Raw genomic sequence first — 17553 nt, 5'->3', positions numbered from 1 at the left:
ACTGTACAGGGTTTTTGTACTGACTTCCAAAGTCTCGTATGATGCCATCAGCCTTTTCGCTATCGTACCTATCTTCTCCATCATGGAGTCAAAGATGCTGTTAACATTCACTCCCGTTAGGTTGTAACCGTCGGTAACAATGTTGGCTAGCCTTGACAAGGCCTTGACCATAATTTTCAGCAGCCGAACTGCAGCACAAAAATCATAGGCTGCTTTCACGTAACCCGTGGCATTTGGCCCAGTATTAGGGGGTAATATACAGGTAATATCCACCTCGTCCGTTATGCTGTTGGTATATCTCATGGCAAAGTTGTCTGGGATATGTTCCAGTTGCTTTACCAGCGCAAGCACTGTATTCGTCTCTACATCTCGCGCATTCTTTGCATATGCGTCATCTACTCCTACCGCTAAATCCAAACTAAAGTCCTTTGGATCAAGGTAAGCAAATAGCGCGCAGCTGCTATCGACATTCTGGTCATTCCAATGCTTCACACCCATATATGCGATGGATAAGTACAGATCTCTGTTTTTATAACGGAACATACGGAAACACTTGGCGAGGATGCCCAACGTAGTTGGCAATGAACTGGAGAGCTTCTGATTATCATCGTTATCACTGCTGCGGAGCTGGTCAAATGGAACATCTCTTTTAATACAGTCCATTAGGTATGATGTTGTAACATAACCAGCAGCATTCACGAGATCTGGCGAATAGACATTCATGCGAGCGTAGCACTGTAAGACTTTTGCGATTTCCATTAGGTCTAGTTTATGCATATCGTCGGTGAATTCCCTAGACAACAGACGCAAGAGGTCTCGATCATAATATTTTACTCTAACCAAGCATTCCATGCATTGAAGCAATGCTTTAATCTCCATAACATCTCTCACTTTCCTCAGTTTACCAGCTGCATAGTGATTTAACCAGGATATAAAGTAGCCTACCTATTTGCCACCAAAAATGACGATCAACAAGCTGCATCTCAGTTGCAGCAATACAGGTATTGTGTAGCTCATTATTGGAGTAATAACTAGGGTCTCCAAAGAGATTTGAATACACATGAGGAGCGAAGAGTTTCTGGAAGGGTCCTTTCTTTGAATTCCTTCTGGAAGCAAATGCCTTTTTTATAAATTCAAGCTGTCTCGTGCCCTTGATACTATCGTAAGGTTCCACTAGATATACATTTCCCTTATTGGACGACGCCGTTGTGCAATTAACAGTATTATATGCACTTCTGTTCTGCGCGAACCTAACTCTCCTCAGTACCTCGGCCTGTGCAGTGGAAGGTCCCATCTTTGTGACTGATTAGTGTTGCTACATAGTTAATAGAGCAAGGTATATGCCAAACGAACAGATAAAATTACATCGTCGGTGTGTAGTGGACACCCATCGCGTATCGGTCTTATTAATTTCAATGGAGAACACTATTTCTGCCGGTGTACAATATATGAAATGATGAGATTTTATATGATATAATACTCCAGGATTCCAATTTATGGCATGGCACATAGGTGGAGTGTATTATGCTTAACATGGGTATATTATCTTGCTCTTATGCACTGTTGATATTTGTCTATTATTACCCTTCTATATGTTATGTTACTCAAAAGGTGATTACAGTAGGTCTTCTATCACATTTATGTTTCACTTAATGCCTTAGACACCTACAACGCAGCTGCGGCGGGGACTGTTTGCTCAGTTCAAAACGAAGACAGGTAAACGTCCACATGGAATCAGCCGTATGCGTGATATACGCCGAAGCCACGTACAAGAGCTGACCTATGAGCGTGTTAAGTTATCCAAGGATCATGTGTTGACGGACGCAAAGATACTTTTCATCAACAATGTTGATCCCGAGATTACCCAGGATGCAATAGATTACCTCCTACATTATATCCACGGCCCACTTACAACGTCCACCAAGTTGTTCAAGGACAAGTACACTCGTTGGTTACTTCATCTTGCTTTTTATAATGTTGCAGAACGCCACAAAGGTTACGGCTACATCAAATTTTCCACACCGGAGATTGCCACTAGAACTTTACTTTCTTTAAACGGGGCACGCATCGGCAATCGTCAAATAATTCTCTCAGAGTATCTGCCAAAGTCGTCCAAGTCAAATAAGCTAGATCCTGTAATATCGGCTGCAAGGCGCATAATTCAGAAGGTCCATGGTGGGAAACATAAAACTTCCGTTGTGGACAAATATGACATAGCCTTTTTACCCATTAATGAAGAGTGATAACTGTGCTTGTTACTATTTGACTGGCGAATAGCCGTCAAGATTGCACATATGATTGATGTAAACGTGCCACCTGTGCAGACAACATTTCCACAGCAAAGGTACGTATGCGTGCCATTAAAACAACACAAATAACTTGCAAGTAGATTACTTTTATTGAATATTAGATATACGATATAGCTTTAGGATATATGTTGCATAGTCTCGCATCAAAATGGCTAATTTTCTTTTGCGTTATACCACATCAGGACCTCACGTTCCATTGTTCCTATCACTTTATCATTCCAAAGAGCAACATCTGCGACGTCTCTTATTGTCTAACTAACTACGTACCAGTGGTATCAATGGCAATAACCCTCGTTATCTGGGACTTCTTGAATCGGTTTGTGATCCACGTCCTTTGACGTCTAGCGTATTGCCAAGTTGCAATTTCTAACTTTTCTATGCACAATTCCTTCGTTTGTTCATCAATATCGGCATTGTTGCCAATGGTATCCCGTATAATAGGAATCAACTCCTTGTAACCTGTACCAATGTTTATGAAGTTAAACAGACAGACCTATGCTCTGGCATATGCCCTTGTGCTTGTCTATTGCGTTGGTTTCTGAGTCAGAGTATCACTACCAAACACGCGAAATACCGATTAAATTAATGAGCTCCTTGCATTCGTCGACGATACCGTCCTGGAAACTCATGATTGAAAGGCGCTGGAGTTTACCTCTATCATTTTGTGGCACCTCCTTTTAATTCTCTTTCTATGTTCTGTTGGGTCGCAGTGCATAGCAAATAGAATTGAATCGTATCTACATATTTGTCTAGACATTAATAACAACTCACTTGGACCCTGCTTCCTGTTTCTCACTAAGTCGCACGGCTATAAGATCACTATGCTTCATTCCGGAGGTTTTAATGACATCCAAACTTCTCGTAATTCTCTTGCGATCATTGCAGTGCAGCATAGCTGCCTGGACAAAATATCGATAGACATAATATTACCATTACCCTTTGTGGATCAAGTTTCATAAGTTCATCGTACAATTGTACAACAGATTTCCCTGTTAGTGGCGTGATGCGATTATTGTGAGCAGTCATACCATGGTAAGCATCTGTGGTTTCTAGTGGAATAGTGTGACAAACATGGGTCGGTTCTTACCAGAATTTTGTAGGCGCATGTCAAGGATCGAAGGCCATAGTAATCCTTCGATATAGAGATTGGTCCCTCCTACAATAATGGGAAGAACGTTGTTGGCGTGGATCTCTGCGATCTGCGGCGAGTATCACGGATACCACAGGTAACTAACAAGTGATTGAGCTGTATGTACATACTGGGATGCATTGTACATTTGGGTAGGGGGCACTGTTCCTAGGAGATGATGCCTGACCCTTTGCATCTGATCTAGCGTTGGCTTTGCTGTGCCCACATCAAAGCCCTTGTATACCTGTGCCAACGTTGGTTGTTGCTACGCAAGACATACTTGCATGGAATCAGCGTTTATGATCTCAGCTGTGATATTGTGCGTTTTAAGTTTGAGAGCAAGCTCTATGGATGCCTCAGTTTTCCCTGTTGCGGTTGGACCCAAAACAACGATTATTTTGGGCTTCACGTCGCCTTTGAATGATGCGGTATGTGTATCCAGATGACTATGGCGCATATCACTGAGCGTATTCATCTTGGATTGCAGGAATCCAGGGACCCTATGGCAGCTGTGTAGCCAGGGGATATGCGTTACTGCCAAATAACTACTAATGGAAACCATGCGCAATGCGTGTGTATCATATAGATATATATTAATGCGATATGTGTTCAGTGATGTGTGTGTTGGCGCACTTGCTTCTTGGTGCTTTCGTCTACAATTCCACCATATCTCGATATGATTGCTGAAGTTGCGGCACGAAGTTCGTCGCGTATCATTTCATGTTGTGCTTTAACTAGTTTGAGATACATTGCGAGTGCTGTATTCCTTTCATTTCTTTCTGCAGCATCGCGTTTCTTCTCCATGTTCATGACATAGTCTTCCACGGTTGGATATGGGTCTTCCGATTGACCTATTTTCACATTAAGCTGTTTCGTAGTAGGCAATCCGAAGGCTCCTGTCTGTATGAACGTTGGCGCTGCAGTGTTTTCAGCGGTAGCTTGCGACCGATTGTTGTTCGCCTTGTAGATCTACATGGGTTGTTCACGTGTATTCGCTGTGTAAGCTTACCTCTAAAATGGATGTATATGGTTTTAACTGCATTGCCAGTGCTCGCTCCAATTCTACATGAATTTTCAGTCATGATTTATTAGTGCTTACCTATTAGTGTAACATTGGATAGTTGTCCCAATTCGGCCGACTGTTGGTGGAATGTCTGTATCTCGTCGTAACTCCTGCTTTGTTCTATTTGCTCCATCTTGGTTTTGATTATTGGATCTGGCATATTCACAGATCCCATCATTACTCTAACCGAGCTGGGAACAACTTCCTCTCCCAATAGTAAGAATGACGGTGCCTTCAGATTTCTGAAATGCCATTGGACGTTAAAATCACATTAATTACATACTCATGTTTCTTTCTATATAATTTCCGATTGTTGTCAATTATGGACAAAATGATGCTCTCCATGTCCTTTTCCTCGAATATGGCGAATTGCTACACGATCAAGTTTAGTTCAAATGAATTCAAGCATACCTGTTTAATGATCTGCTTGATGTTATCTCGTGACTCCACAAGGGTTTCGTTGAACTTATCCTCGAGCTGAGCCATCATTCCCTGATTCGATTGCAATCTGGATACAAAAATATGACATACCTCTTCCATCTGTATCCTTCTAGTCTCGAGTTTATCGATGGCATGAGCTACTTGAGGGAGCGGCTGCAGAGGTTATAACAATTTCACCTTGAAAACATACATTTTGAGGAGGAGCAAGCTTAATTTCAATTGACGGTATACTATTGGCATCTTCTACAAAATCAGTGTCCCATTCAGAATACACCTGCAGCGCAATCGGTGTCTTACACGGCATTGCTTACACATTTGGGAAGTGAGAACACGAACAGATGTGTCAGTATTAAATGCGCACACACCCACCAGCTCATTTTGGTTCTGAGTTATTAACGTTCTAACAATCGGCATGTGTCATTTTATCATAGAAATTTACGTTGTTACATGTGATGTCGTTGTCACCATTAGGGAACGTAGGGCTTAACCCAGGCAGGCTTGTACATGAATTGCGCATCCATATACATGTATGCAAGTAATTTCGATATGTACTTTTCTCGTGTGTCATCTATGGCCACGTGTGTAGTTTCACAATGATGTGTTCACCTACCCGTGTCTAGTGAATTCCATTGTTCTTCTTTCACCAAGGTCACACGCCAGCCCATTTGTTCTAGTAGGAGCATTTTCCTGTGAATAGTAATATAATTTTACAATAGACTAACAATTTTATCGGATGCCGGGCTTCAAAAGACATAGATTGTAGATCACTGTGTGTACCATTGATGTTGTTTGTTTTAGGACTAGCTCACCTTTGTGTTGCAAATTCAATGGCCAGTTGGCTATCCTGTATAACTATAGGCATGTAAATGTGCCCTAAAGTATCGTGATTGGCCGTTTAGATAGGATATAACATACCACTTATTCCGGCATAGTGCTTTACATTCAATGAGTCCAATGTTGCTCTCAATGAATCAATTTGAGTTGGCTCTATTTCATGAGGGACGCTTAATCGTATGTAGTGACCCATTTCATCCAGGTATTCCATATACGCTCTGTGCCTATGCTCCAGTTGGCTATGCATTTGAGGGTGATAGTTCCGCATTGCGCAAAAAATGTTAATCATCTCCAATTGTAAAGCGGGCTTAGTTGTGCTCCTGACTGTATCTATAACCTTCGACATTTGATTGACGACGTCCACAGGGACATCGCCGGTGTATGCGATTAAAACAAGGAATATACATTTCAACGCAAACTCGCTGTCGTCTTTCAGAGCTTCTATTGCCATAACGTATACCTTTTGTAACAAAGATAAGTCTACGTGCCCTCCTTCATCAATTAGACGCGTTAAAAATCGATATAAAGGACTGATCTGGTTTACATCATTCAATGAAGCAATAGTTCTCCTAGATACAGGAGCCTTCCTCAGCAGACTATCATGTCTAATAGCCTTTAAAGACCTATATAGACGACGAGAGGTCGCATATGGGCTATTGACGATGCCATTATAGCTTAAGTGGATATTACTATCCAGATATCTTGCGTGGTTACTAAGACTATTATCCTTGAGTGCACAAACTGTCGACGAATATAGACATCGCTGTAACTTATACCGATTGTTACGAGAGCAGGTGTATAACGTATTGCAGCTAAGATACATTTATTCCACCTAAAAACCACCCAACTCAAATCAGTCTTATATCATCAGGCTTATATCTATCCTCAGAGTGATATGTGTTATAATTCGACCACACATCCAAGAATATAATCCTCCCAAATATCATTTAAACGTGGAAGACGATTCCTAAAGAAGCCGGGAGCATAGTCTGGTGTGTTCTGTAAGGCAACGATAGACTTGCAGCTGGCCGTCTATCACAGTGATACCAACATTTTATTTTAAAATAAAAAATTGATGCAACACATTTGTATTACCTTGATATTGAAGGACCATTAACTTGCTTATAATGCCCACGGTTGGCATTTTTCTTTCCTTTGTGCGTTCGTTAGGTTTTCTCCTATTTATAACAAACAAGTTGACTTCTGCGGCTTTCAGGATCGTTGCCAATCGTTTTTTTAACAAGCATATATCCGTCTACGATTACGATTTACGTTCTTTTGGCTCAGGCACTTCAAAGGACTCAGGGTTTCCTGTTGCTGAATTTGAATCACTTCCTTCCTGGTCATCATTGTATAGCCGATTATCAATTGAGACGGTTATTCATTCCGGTGACTGCGAGGACTACGACGTAAATAGCGTGCAGTACCGGAAGGCACGCTACTGGCGTGAACTAAGCACGCCTGAGATAGAAGAGGTTAGTGTTGTTTGAATTTTGCTACAATAATGGAAGATATGTATAACTATTGTTGACCTTGCTCTATAATGGTTTATATAGCTTATGTTTTCCGTTTATAAATTGTTATGTTAATCCAGGAGATTCGTAAGGTACGTAAAATACTGAGCAAGATAGAATTATACCGTAAGACCAAGAACCCAGCACTTAATCCCGGATCATTGAGGAACACTAAGCGTACACTGGCCCAGCTTCTGTTTATTCGACATGAGCGTCACCTACGTTCCTTACGAGAGAAAGCAGTTGAGGGAGGCGCCTAAGTTGCCTTTTAATTCCCTTAGGCGTTGGGCCAGTATACAGAGTTTCTATGACGTAATTGATGTTTAACTGTGGTTACCTGCCAACTCTATCGCAATGACTAATCGCGGGAAGTTTAAGTTTCAATCCGCCTCTAAAAGGTCGCGGTCATTGAAAGCATCCTCATTCAGTGACATAAGCACAGTAGCCCAGCCTGAAGGTAAGTGAAAACCATGTAATCTAATGGAAAAGGCGTCTTTCCGTGTCACCATAATGGCATATTGCCATGACGGATACATATACCTATTTTAACGTTGTCACAGTGCCAATTGAAAATCGTCGTTCTTTTCTTCATAATGTTCGCATTACTCTTCGGTCAAAGGAACTGATTACTTACAATCAAGAGCTCAAAGGAATTCTTGATAACTGCGGTGTATTGACTGAGGGCAAATTTGCAACATCGTGGCCATTCCCCAAGTGGAGTGAGTATGCCATCCAGACCTTGTTGCGCTGCGCCCAGGCTGCTAGTACCAGGGAGTTAACACCAATATGCCGTCTTCTTGCCTTTTTCTTTAAGGTATGTCACTGTAATTCTGTAAGACCATGGATTATAGGACTATGGAGATCAAATATGCGTTAATATGCCATTTGGCGATCTCCTCAATATCTTGGAAAATAGCCCCGAAAACAATTCTGAGCCTATATTTTCCCTGCTAGCGACACACTTTAGGTAGTGTTACCAATATGCGCATATAATTTATCCAGGGCCAATAGTCGTTGTGTAAGTGAGGACTTGGACGATCTAATAGCGCTTTTTACACCATGGCTACGTCATAGCAATCAGCTTATACGGCGTATGTCGATGGAGTCCTTGAGTTTGCTATTGAGGAGAATCCCAGATAAGAGGATGTATGCGTCTATCCATCCGTTATTGTGCATGTAAGTTTATACCAGCAAAGCTCTATCATACTTCCAGGGATAATTCAGAGCACCTGCTATTTGGTATCATAAAGAATGTCAACGGCACCTTTACCACCAAGTTGCATCCTTTGTTTAAACATCTGCTCTGTACCTTGCCCACTCTTGACATCTGCCATGGCAATGGTGTGTCCCTATTGGACGCTAGGTCTAGGATAGCTGCAGGCTTCCGAGAGTGCCTCATGATGATGAAGAAACATTGTAAAAGTGCCAAGATGGACATCGCTTGGTTGCATACGTCATATGAAGAATTCATTGCTAAATTCAATGACGATTCATTATCTCCTGACGCCATTGCCTCTTACAGCATATCTGCGGAATTGAGCATTGAGCTGTTTTTATTGTTCGGGAATAATCACAATGTCAAGATAAAGGACATGGTTTTAGTGCGATCACCCACTTCTTTTGATGCATTCCTCACCTTTTTTGTCATTCCACTACTACGCTTTGCCAAATGTCTTGGACCCCAAGGTGACGGTCTTTTTTGCGAAATATGCCAACTTTTGGTTAGAGTCGTGCGCAGTGATACTGAATGTACCAATGTTTTACGTGATCGATTTACAGAAGTGCTGGACGACCTGCTTCACTTCATGACTTATGCCACCAACATCAATCCCTTAATGGTGCTTTTTGAGTGGCGTTTAAGAAGTGACGATTTGGTACACATATCTCACTTTCTGTTGGTCATATCCCATATGTTTGAAGAAAATGACCTTTTCCACCCCGTCATCATCAATCCCGTCGTCAGAAAACGCATCATGGAGTGCGTCGATGCCAGTGTAAACAATATATTGGCATTACAAAATGATGCCGGGGTACCCACTGAGGAGTACGACTCGCAGTACAGTCATCACATGTCTATTATATTTGGTTGTCTTACGGGGATACGTTGCATCCATGCATTGAGCTCAAGGATGAAGTCGGTCAATAGCGCAATAAATGTGGACACCCTCGAATCAATATTGAGAGAATGCTTATCTAAGATCACATCGGACCCAGACATACTGACAGTTCGGGTATATATGCTGTGCATAGACTTGCTAGAGCCTAGCAGAACCAAGGAATGGGCCGACGCTCTGGTTGATGCCACTGTGTCAAACAAAAGATTGCAACAGGATTACAGTATCATTGACTACTTGTCAAAGAATTTTAACGAAAACGTGACGCCCCTCGCTAACCTCCTTATGGCATTGCTTCCACACCCAGGCACCAAATTCCGCATATCCTGCCTGAAGTTTTTGAAGGCGTTTTTCGACAGTAGCGGGCTTGACACTAACTGTTTGACATATTTGTTAGAAATGGAAGCTTTCGAACCTTCTCTCGAGAATGAGCGTAAGAAGTCACTTTTGATCTCCAAGGTGGTTGATACCATGATTATACCCAAGGTACTAACCGAGAAGTTGAACATGTATATTGAATTGATATTCAAGATACTTGCGAGTCAGTTTTTTGTGAAGTTTGCCCCGTTGTGGCAGGCAGCATTTGAAAACATTGACAAACTTGTATCCAAGCTTACATCTAATCTAACCGGCAAGCAATCTTCCAATTTGGCCCTTATTCTAGATCACATGTGGGACAGTTGCTTTAAAATACTCGAGGCAACTGAGGATTCGAGTCCTAAGCTGCCAAATGGATTGCCTCATTATATGTTACCCTTTATACGCGTGGAAGATGACCAGTCAACTGATGCGGTCACAATACAACGGGAGGTGCTACGTGTCATAACGACTCTCATCTCTCACATGGATCATAAAGATCAACGGCTAATGACTATCTGCTCTTATGCATATGCCCAGATGACGGATACGTCCAAAGATAGGTTCCGCAGGAATGCACTTGAAATGGTCTCAATGTTGCTGCAGCAATACAAAATGAAAGATCCACCCAGTTATCTGGTTGATGCATGCCTACGTGATGGAGTACGCTCGTCGGATGGGTCGACGCGGGAATCCTCACTACTCATTGTTGCCATGCGTTTCCCTGGTATTAACATAAAACGCCTCCACTCACTGGCGATCGGTGAGTATCAAGATATTATGCAAGACCAGGAATCTGGTGGGACTATATCAAAAGATCCACGAATGCGCGAATTGTCACGTGGAATTGAAATAAGGATGCTCTGTCCCAGGATACTGCAGCACTCCAAGCAGCCACACTTCAAGAATATATTCGAATATATTTCCAGCCTGGACTCACGGTATGTCAGTATGATATGCGCGGAGTTTCTGCCGGGTTGTTTCAGCAACCATTTCTTCACCGCTTCAGTTACCGGTGATGACGCATTTACGTGGATGGTCGATGTAATGGGCTTTAACGGCGGCTGTTACAGCAACTTCCCTACACAAAAGTCACTGCGTGCCCTAGGTGTGATGGTGCAACGGTTGAAAAAGACGCTACATACGCAGGCACTGCCACTTTTCGAATGTTGCCTCAAAATGCTTGCTGACTGCACTAACATAAGAAATGGACATGAAGATGTTGCTGCAGGATATATGGCCGATTGCAACGTGGATTCAATGGTATCTATTATTACATCACTTATGATCGACTTGATAACGTATTTCCAAGATTTAATGCAACAATTCATCTCGCTACTATCGGGATATAGTAGCTATATAGAGTCACTTCTGAACGGAAATCAAGATGTCCTGTCGCTTGTAGAATGTTTATTGCGATGCAATGGATACACCAAGGAATTATGTACCTCTATAATCCCTGGTGCGTTCCCCCGTATATTCCAATATCCTGGAAACGCCACCCTTTTCGCGATAATTGAGCATCTATATTGCCAATATGACTCTAGTGATGAAGATTCACCAATGGGTCCCATGAAACAGTTTTTGGTTGCGCACAGTCCAGCGGTTTTGGATGCATTAAGGAGCCAGACGCCCATTGGAGTCCATATCAGCCATGCTATTTTGATGCTCCCAATCCCTGTTGAGCACCGACGATCGTGCTTGACTATCTTAATGCAAAACATACCTCATTTGAAACGGGCGTACATCCAGAAGTCTACAGACATTAAACAAAACCATGAGTACATAGGTTCTCTACGGCTGTTTTTAGAGTGCCTTAATCTTTGCGTTGGGTTGTTAACTTCTGAGGACGAGGAAATGGTACAAGCCATGTGGGACATTGTGAATGACTACCTGTTTTACGTTGGCGATCTGCAGTGCAGAAGATTGGCATGCTCACTTCTATCGTCCATTCCCACCCAGGACACTGCTCTAGCTGCTCTGTGTGACCACCTCATAATAATGAATGGTTCCGACAGTAACAGCATGGATGCTAAGATGGACCTTGACATAAACTGCGAGCGGATGCCGTTACTGATATCTGATGTAGTGGAACAGGGCGGGTCTGCTAGAGTAATATTCACTGCATTGACGCACGCACTGTACCTTATGGTGGTCGGTCACAAGGATCCTTCGGTGCGTCGCAGCGTTTTGAATTTAACCAATGCCGTGATGGCTAGCACAAGCAAGGTGTTGATGAATTTCCCACTGGACAAGGACACGCAATCTTCCTGTGAAGCTCTGGACAGTATCAGAAATCCGTATCTAGACCTGATATCCAAATGTATTTTCCCGTTTATAAAACACTGCATATCAAATGAAGATGGAAAGCAGGCATTATTCTTCAGTGCTATAGAATTAATAGAGCAGTTTAGCAGTTGCTATAGCTGTGACCAAAGGTTAGCAGCTTTTTTCGGCGAAAAGCTCCATGGTGATCTTTTGTTCAACCAGGAGGTGTTACAATGTTTTAAGCAGTTGCATCACGTGCAAAAACACTGGAGAAACGAAGGTCTCAAGCAATTGGCATTGCTCATTGAAAGACAGGGACTGTTCACTTCCCATACAACGTATAAACTGCTAGTCCCAATCTGTTTGGAATTTTTGCTACAAAGTCGATCTTCAAAGTATAGCATTTATCGCGAGCCATCCATAGATTGCTTAGTTGCATCTGGAGCGAAGTTACCTCCTGATGTGTTGCTAACGTTTCTGCACCGGCTGCTTGAGCTATATGAATCTGATGTTGAAGACGGGCTACACGTCTTCTCTCGAATTATAGTTAATCTGCCATTACCTACTAACGAAAAACCATCCGTATTGGTATCACAGGAACCAGGTGACGATGCTAAGTACCGTTGGCTCCTGCAAAGGCTCCGGCAGATGCTCACACGTACGGAAGATGGTGCTGAAATTCCATGTCCCAGCACATATGGCGCCTTTGGATCTTTGTTGAGGCATCAGAATGCTGATAGTTGTGCTAAAGAGGTGGTTAAGCTGTCAAGGCTTCTTTGCAAGTCCTTGTGCACAAGAACTCACGACATACGTCAAGCTGGGCGCCAAGCTCTCATTAAGTTTCTCCAGTGTATAGGCTTCGAGTATTTCCCCGTGGTTTTGAAAGAGTTAGCAGGTCACATGTCACGTGGATACCAATTGCAGGTTCTTCTATACACGTGCCATGCTATTCTATCTACTTTCTCAATGGCCAATCCTGGATTCGAAATAACCCACGACAAAGTCGTCACTACGCTTTGCGACCTGATAACTAATGTGTTGATTTTAGAACGTGAGAAGGAAGGCGTTTTATCAAAGATGACAGAGACGAAAGAATCAAAGGCTTCGGGAATAGTTAGGCTACTAAGTGAGTTTGGTAGCTTCGACGTATGTTTGAGCACAATTCGATATCTATGGTCAATAGTCAAGGGTACATGTACAATGCCTCCAGACATGCGATTTGAGTACTCAGTGAACCACTTACAGGTAGTTGAACGCCTATTGTCAAGTTCTGTTACGGGTTTACTTGCCAACAAAAATGTGGATCTCTACGCTTTAGCAAGCGTTGTTTTCTATGCTTTCCTCCCATTGGTACGTGGCATGAAGAGACGCTTCAAGGCGCAGCTGCCGTCTGAGGCTCAGTCCCAATATGCCCAGTTTTCTGAGTTAGCCACTGCATCGCTGAAGCTCCACTCCGTGAATAGCAATAATGGGTCTTCTTCTAAGGAACCGCAAAAGAATAGTTTCATGCTTACCAATAAAGCTAAGGAGGAGCTCTATACACTGTATCCTGGGACATCCACGGGGCGCTCCCTGGCATCATCTACCAAACTGGGATTTGATGACCATATAGTCTCACCGCTGTTTGTGGACGTGGCATTGAAGATTTATGCAAAATTGGCCGTGGATGTACAAAGTGAGTTTGAAACCAGGATCCCAGACGATGTGGAGCCCAACGGAGAGTTGGGATTGTCTCTAGCAAAAGTGTCTTGGATGACAACGGCACTAGGTATCGTATTGTGCTTCATATCAGAAGATATGAAACTTCAGAAGTCCGCGGCAGCACCTCTAATACATCTGTGTAATGACAATACAGAATTTATGAATATTTGTGGACCCATACTTGCGGAGCATTTAGTGGAGAGCATGGGATCCATGCATCTCATCGGTTCTGACGATATAGTGAAGGACCATATAACCTTGGTGTCACACTTTCTAAGGTCCAACCAGAGGGATATTTTATTCGCCGCCTGGGAAAAGATGGGCAAATCCAAGGAGCTAGTGCCAGGCATACTGATGCAACTGGAAGCTAACCTCGACCGTGTTGGTCTACAACCCGCCATATTGAAGCTTTTTACGTTACTGCTGCAGCTGGAGATGACACATGACAATATTGAGAAAACACTCTACCAGGTTTTCCAAGAAATCCTGGTACGTATGCTCAAAGGCGGCATGACTCCATCTGCCATGCGTGCATCATCGGAAGCGATCGCAATGTTTCTCATATGCGTTCCCATGGAAGAGTCCAACCGTTCCAAGCGGTTCGGGATGTTGCTGAAACATGTTACTTCATCTATTCCTCTGGTACGCCTAACCGTTTTACAATGCCTACGCCACTTTTTGCGTGGTTTGTGCAGGAAAGCAGGATGGAAGCGTTATAGCGAGATGGTAATGGTATGTGTGACGATGCAGCTACTGAATGAAAGCGACCTTCAGTGCAAACGAGTTATGGCTCGCATCATCGCTTTTATTTGGTCAGAAAGCCCACCTGACATCAAGAAAGGGCTAATGGAGTGCATAACCCACTTTCTCACTAAAACTGACGGATGCAAAGAAGTTGCATTTGCATACTTTTCGTTCCACTGCCTTTCAACAGAGAATTCGCTAGCGTGGGTACGGAAAAGTTGTATTTTTGACTTCGCCGTTGGCTTTACACCAACCCTTGAAAGCGAGTTGTCTGTATTACCTAACAGCGTATTGTGGCAGTTTCCGTACTACTGGTTAAGACTGCTCGATCAGTTTTTAAATCTCCCTCAAAGTAGGGATAGTCTGACAATAAATGAAATACTGTACCCAGGCACTGACTCACTAGTGGTTGTTATGAACAGAGTGTGGCAATTCGCACTAGATCACGGAATTGGATCGAGCCATCCATGGATCCGCGCGGCGTCATTGCGCATGTTAACACGCTTGGTGTCGTCCGCGGAGGGATACGCCAACATCTACCAGAAGTATGATGGCGAAATATACCTTTTGATTCGCCCAGGTTTAAAACTACTGTCCATTGAGACAGCTATGATAGAACGCCATGATAAAGTAGGCGTTGCTCTGGAGCAATGCGTAACGTCCTTAATGGACCAAATATTAGCCAATATATCGGAAGCCGAAAAGAACTTAGAAAGACTCATCAACAAATTATGCCATGACCTGCGTTTGTGCCTGGGCAATTATACGCATTGTAAGCGCCGGATAGATATACTACTGAAACTACTGCACCACTACGTCAAGAATGACAAAGCTTACGATACGCATCTTAGGGCACCTATGCTTAGAATCATGATTGCATCCAGCCGCGCTTTAACGTGTAACATCCACCTGCATCGCATATCGGAATACGTGGATGACGATGAAGCGCAGCAAAATCGCACATCGCTGGTGTCTGAACATGCTCACCAAATTATATGCGATATTGAGTCTCGGTTTTCAATGATGGATAAAGCCAACGAATACACGAAGCTGTTAAGTTTTGCTAGAGACTTTGTGTCCCGTAGAAAGATGATGCAGCGTCTGAAGCGGCAATCCAACAGCCGCCCGAAAACAAAGAAGACCCATAGGAAAAAGAAGAAAAAACACAATTTGGTATAACATCGTTCTGTAGTCATCAATATTACTAATGATTTATTATATCCCTATATAATAGGGTAGTACCCTGCAGAATGTTGTATTATATTTTAGTTGAACATGTGTGATCATTATCATGAGGAATAGCTGGCCATGAATCCTGATATTTGTATGTAACACTGCAGGGTTTACATACAGGGATTAGGCCAGCTTGGTTCCCGTTAGTGACTGCCTCATTCGAAGACTCTTTACATTCATCATACTACGTATCTTAGACATTGTGGATTGCGAATACCACCCTAAAGTTATTGTACATCATCAACAGAAAGTACCTGTGGCCTTGGAGCAAGGATTGTTCTCTCTCAAATCTTGTTCGTTCACCAATTTTTGGATTCCGGCATCAAATATATCACAAAACTGATACAGTTGCGATGGTCTAGATGGAGGTATTAAGAAATGAACCTCCGGGTTAAAGTTTCTCATCTTAGACACTACATCCATGTGCGATGAACACGTGGCCATGATTGTTTTATCGGTAGTTTGGTCACGCGTACTACCGTGTTTTTCGGTTTTCCAGCTTATAGACCGATAGTAGGGATCTCGAAAATCAATTATCTACAAAGGCATAGCATATGAGGTACCCTACATACCTGATATATATGAGAGTCGCGATGTTTCCTAGGGTCGTAGCCCAGTTTGCACATACAACCCCTCCAAGGGCCATCTGCAAAGATGCACAAATATCATCAGCAACCTACCAGCAAAAATATAACAAGTTCTTGCAAAGGCCACTTTCTTTTTCCAAGTGGAAAATGATTTTGGCAAATACTCATCAATTGCATTTCGTAACCATACAGGCCGCTGATTGAAAAGTACCTCGAGTTCCGCCATCAAAGCCTCGTCTATATCAATGTCAACGGGCTACGCTCATACATACCTGGAGGTGCCATTAAGTTTGAGCCCATAGGCTTGGTTGGTATGGCATCATCGTCGAAATGTGCTACTGCATTAAACATATGTGAATTCTCTATTTTATTAGTTTTATCTTGCGAAGCATTCATTAACTGTTCCTTGAATAAGTTCACAGTAGATCCTATCTTCGTGAAAAAAGGTGGTACTAACCCATACGGCCTGTTCAGAGGATCTGTACCAACTTCATCACCAGTCACTACAGGGACATTTGCGATATGGATAAAGTCAGCTGGAGTGGTGAACGTAAACAATTTGGTGGCAACTCCCATGATTTCCACTGTTCTTCTACCATCACTCCAACGTTTCACGCGAATTGCCAAAATGCACGGTTTACCATTTACATCCTGCCTTCCAATCACATATGACCTGTTAGGATGGAAACTGAGATTCAGAGACACCTCTAAACGTGTTAATTCCTCAGAATTGAACTAACCAGCATCGGATCTATGAAGCTGTGCTAATGTATTCTCGCCTCCGAGAGCCGCTATAACATCTTTTCCGTCAGCTCTGTTCCACAATTACATACAAGAAAATAATTCTTAATCCTTACCCAGGAACTACGTAACCCGGTACAGCAATGATGGCCAATTTCATGTCTACCCTTGTGGTTATTACCGGTGTGTCGAAATATATATGCCTTCACGCTGTAATACTGCATTGAAACAAAGCGCTATTGTACAAAATATATGAAACATAATCGATAAAGTAAATGTGGGTTGCATTGCATTAAAATATACATGTTTTGATTGATACACACAACCTCTTCCCATTCAGAAACGTACGGTGTAGGCCACACTAATGTACAAGTGTATAGACATTCATTTTGCACTTGCAGAATTCTTGTATTAGATGATATATAATAAAATTTTTACTTTGTAAAGAAACGGCGCTAGAATCGCTTGGCAAGGATCACGCACATTGGATGTGTAGGACCTTTTTTTGCCATCGCGCC

General features: G+C 42.6%; 8 protein-coding genes across 8 annotated transcripts in view; 3 read left to right on the top strand and 5 right to left on the bottom strand.

The window, feature by feature from the left end:
* BBOV_IV006350 (uncharacterized protein) overlaps positions 1-1294 on the bottom strand; it is a gene marked incomplete at both ends in the record, with an annotated part of 2040 nt that extends 746 nt beyond the window's left edge. The window contains 2 exons of the mRNA XM_001610512.1: positions 1-908; positions 946-1294. The exon at positions 1-908 is cut by the window's left edge and continues 153 nt beyond it. Of these exons, the coding sequence (XP_001610562.1) occupies positions 1-908; positions 946-1294 (1257 nt within the window). The remainder of the gene's footprint in view (positions 909-945) is intronic.
* A 121-nt stretch (positions 1295-1415) lies between these two features.
* BBOV_IV006340 (RNA recognition motif domain containing protein) lies at positions 1416-2252 on the top strand. Its single transcript, XM_051767592.1, has 3 exons — positions 1416-1620; positions 1662-1947; positions 1984-2252. The coding sequence occupies exons 1-3, from the start codon at positions 1525-1527 to the stop codon at positions 2241-2243; spliced, it is 642 nt and encodes a 213-aa protein (XP_051623277.1). The 5' UTR covers positions 1416-1524; the 3' UTR covers positions 2244-2252.
* Positions 2253-2447: 195 nt separating this feature from the next.
* Positions 2448-3930, bottom strand: BBOV_IV006320 (tRNA dimethylallyltransferase). Its single transcript, XM_051767458.1, has 11 exons — positions 3719-3930; positions 3545-3682; positions 3397-3508; positions 3338-3358; positions 3246-3298; positions 3081-3208; positions 2962-3046; positions 2884-2926; positions 2803-2847; positions 2577-2768; positions 2448-2541 (listed from the first exon to the last, which is right to left on the bottom strand). Exons 1-11 carry the CDS (start codon positions 3911-3913, stop codon positions 2462-2464), a joined length of 1092 nt encoding a protein of 363 aa, XP_051623276.1. The 5' UTR covers positions 3914-3930; the 3' UTR covers positions 2448-2461.
* A 112-nt stretch (positions 3931-4042) lies between these two features.
* Positions 4043-5396, bottom strand: BBOV_IV006310 (uncharacterized protein). The gene is made up of 8 exons (XM_001610508.2): positions 5254-5396; positions 5133-5216; positions 5033-5095; positions 4913-4993; positions 4785-4873; positions 4538-4743; positions 4448-4500; positions 4043-4407 (listed from the first exon to the last, which is right to left on the bottom strand). Exons 1-8 carry the CDS (start codon positions 5317-5319, stop codon positions 4048-4050), a joined length of 1002 nt encoding a protein of 333 aa, XP_001610558.2. The 5' UTR covers positions 5320-5396; the 3' UTR covers positions 4043-4047.
* Positions 5397-6659, bottom strand: BBOV_IV006300 (RAP domain family protein). The gene is made up of 5 exons (XM_051767144.1): positions 5858-6659; positions 5752-5815; positions 5665-5709; positions 5553-5629; positions 5397-5510 (listed from the first exon to the last, which is right to left on the bottom strand). Exons 1-5 carry the CDS (start codon positions 6597-6599, stop codon positions 5410-5412), a joined length of 1029 nt encoding a protein of 342 aa, XP_051623275.1. The 5' UTR covers positions 6600-6659; the 3' UTR covers positions 5397-5409.
* Positions 6660-6863: 204 nt separating this feature from the next.
* On the top strand, positions 6864-7590 carry BBOV_IV006290 (putative ribosomal protein L29). Its single transcript, XM_001610506.2, has 2 exons — positions 6864-7251; positions 7371-7590. The coding sequence occupies exons 1-2, from the start codon at positions 6904-6906 to the stop codon at positions 7548-7550; spliced, it is 528 nt and encodes a 175-aa protein (XP_001610556.1). The 5' UTR covers positions 6864-6903; the 3' UTR covers positions 7551-7590.
* Positions 7591-7613: 23 nt separating this feature from the next.
* Positions 7614-15728, top strand: BBOV_IV006280 (uncharacterized protein). Its single transcript, XM_001610505.2, has 5 exons — positions 7614-7747; positions 7851-8104; positions 8142-8257; positions 8293-8436; positions 8504-15728. Exons 1-5 carry the CDS (start codon positions 7645-7647, stop codon positions 15651-15653), a joined length of 7767 nt encoding a protein of 2588 aa, XP_001610555.1. The 5' UTR covers positions 7614-7644; the 3' UTR covers positions 15654-15728.
* A 22-nt stretch (positions 15729-15750) lies between these two features.
* Positions 15751-17405, bottom strand: BBOV_IV006270 (RNA polymerase III transcription factor (TF)IIIC subunit family protein). The gene is made up of 7 exons (XM_001610504.2): positions 17152-17405; positions 17035-17108; positions 16567-17001; positions 16388-16531; positions 16280-16353; positions 15962-16244; positions 15751-15928 (listed from the first exon to the last, which is right to left on the bottom strand). The coding sequence occupies exons 1-7, from the start codon at positions 17193-17195 to the stop codon at positions 15831-15833; spliced, it is 1152 nt and encodes a 383-aa protein (XP_001610554.2). The 5' UTR covers positions 17196-17405; the 3' UTR covers positions 15751-15830.
* Between the last annotated feature and the right edge of the window lie 148 nt (positions 17406-17553).

Source organism: Babesia bovis (assembly GCF_000165395.2).
Source record: "Babesia bovis T2Bo chromosome 4 map unlocalized Chr4_1, whole genome shotgun sequence".
NCBI classification, from domain to species: Eukaryota; Apicomplexa; class Aconoidasida; order Piroplasmida; family Babesiidae; genus Babesia; species Babesia bovis.
This window is presented reverse-complemented; position numbering and strand designations above follow the sequence as displayed.

Coding starts and splice junctions, on each gene's coding strand:
- BBOV_IV006340 (XM_051767592.1), top strand. CDS start 1,525: ATGCTTAACATGGGTATATTATCTTGCTCTTATGCACTGTTGATATTT. Junction 1,621..1,661: donor TTACTCAAAAGGTGATTACA/GTAGGTCTTCTA, acceptor TTAATGCCTTAG/ACACCTACAACGCAGCTGCG. Junction 1,948..1,983: donor GTTCAAGGACAAGTACACTC/GTTGGTTACTTC, acceptor ATAATGTTGCAG/AACGCCACAAAGGTTACGGC.
- BBOV_IV006320 (XM_051767458.1), bottom strand. CDS start 3,913: ATGAATACGCTCAGTGATATGCGCCATAGTCATCTGGATACACATACC. Junction 3,683..3,718: donor TAAACGCTGATTCCATGCAA/GTATGTCTTGCG, acceptor ACGTTGGCACAG/GTATACAAGGGCTTTGATGT. Junction 3,359..3,396: donor CATGCGCCTACAAAATTCTG/GTAAGAACCGAC, acceptor CTATTCCACTAG/AAACCACAGATGCTTACCAT.
- BBOV_IV006310 (XM_001610508.2), bottom strand. CDS start 5,319: ATGAGCTGGTGGGTGTGTGCGCATTTAATACTGACACATCTGTTCGTG. Junction 4,874..4,912: donor TCAAGCAGATCATTAAACAG/GTATGCTTGAAT, acceptor TTGATCGTGTAG/CAATTCGCCATATTCGAGGA. Junction 4,744..4,784: donor TTATATAGAAAGAAACATGA/GTATGTAATTAA, acceptor ATGGCATTTCAG/AAATCTGAAGGCACCGTCAT.
- BBOV_IV006300 (XM_051767144.1), bottom strand. CDS start 6,599: ATGTATCTTAGCTGCAATACGTTATACACCTGCTCTCGTAACAATCGG. Junction 5,630..5,664: donor GCCCGGCATCCGATAAAATT/GTTAGTCTATTG, acceptor TACTATTCACAG/GAAAATGCTCCTACTAGAAC. Junction 5,511..5,552: donor ATGGAATTCACTAGACACGG/GTAGGTGAACAC, acceptor ACGTGGCCATAG/ATGACACACGAGAAAAGTAC.
- BBOV_IV006290 (XM_001610506.2), top strand. CDS start 6,904: ATGCCCACGGTTGGCATTTTTCTTTCCTTTGTGCGTTCGTTAGGTTTT. Junction 7,252..7,370: donor GCACGCCTGAGATAGAAGAG/GTTAGTGTTGTT, acceptor ATGTTAATCCAG/GAGATTCGTAAGGTACGTAA.
- BBOV_IV006280 (XM_001610505.2), top strand. CDS start 7,645: ATGACTAATCGCGGGAAGTTTAAGTTTCAATCCGCCTCTAAAAGGTCG. Junction 7,748..7,850: donor CACAGTAGCCCAGCCTGAAG/GTAAGTGAAAAC, acceptor ACGTTGTCACAG/TGCCAATTGAAAATCGTCGT. Junction 8,105..8,141: donor TTCTTGCCTTTTTCTTTAAG/GTATGTCACTGT, acceptor CATGGATTATAG/GACTATGGAGATCAAATATG.
- BBOV_IV006270 (XM_001610504.2), bottom strand. CDS start 17,195: ATGAAATTGGCCATCATTGCTGTACCGGGTTACGTAGTTCCTGG. Junction 17,002..17,034: donor GCTTCATAGATCCGATGCTG/GTTAGTTCAATT, acceptor TAACACGTTTAG/AGGTGTCTCTGAATCTCAGT. Junction 16,354..16,387: donor AACTTGTTATATTTTTGCTG/GTAGGTTGCTGA, acceptor GCATCTTTGCAG/ATGGCCCTTGGAGGGGTTGT.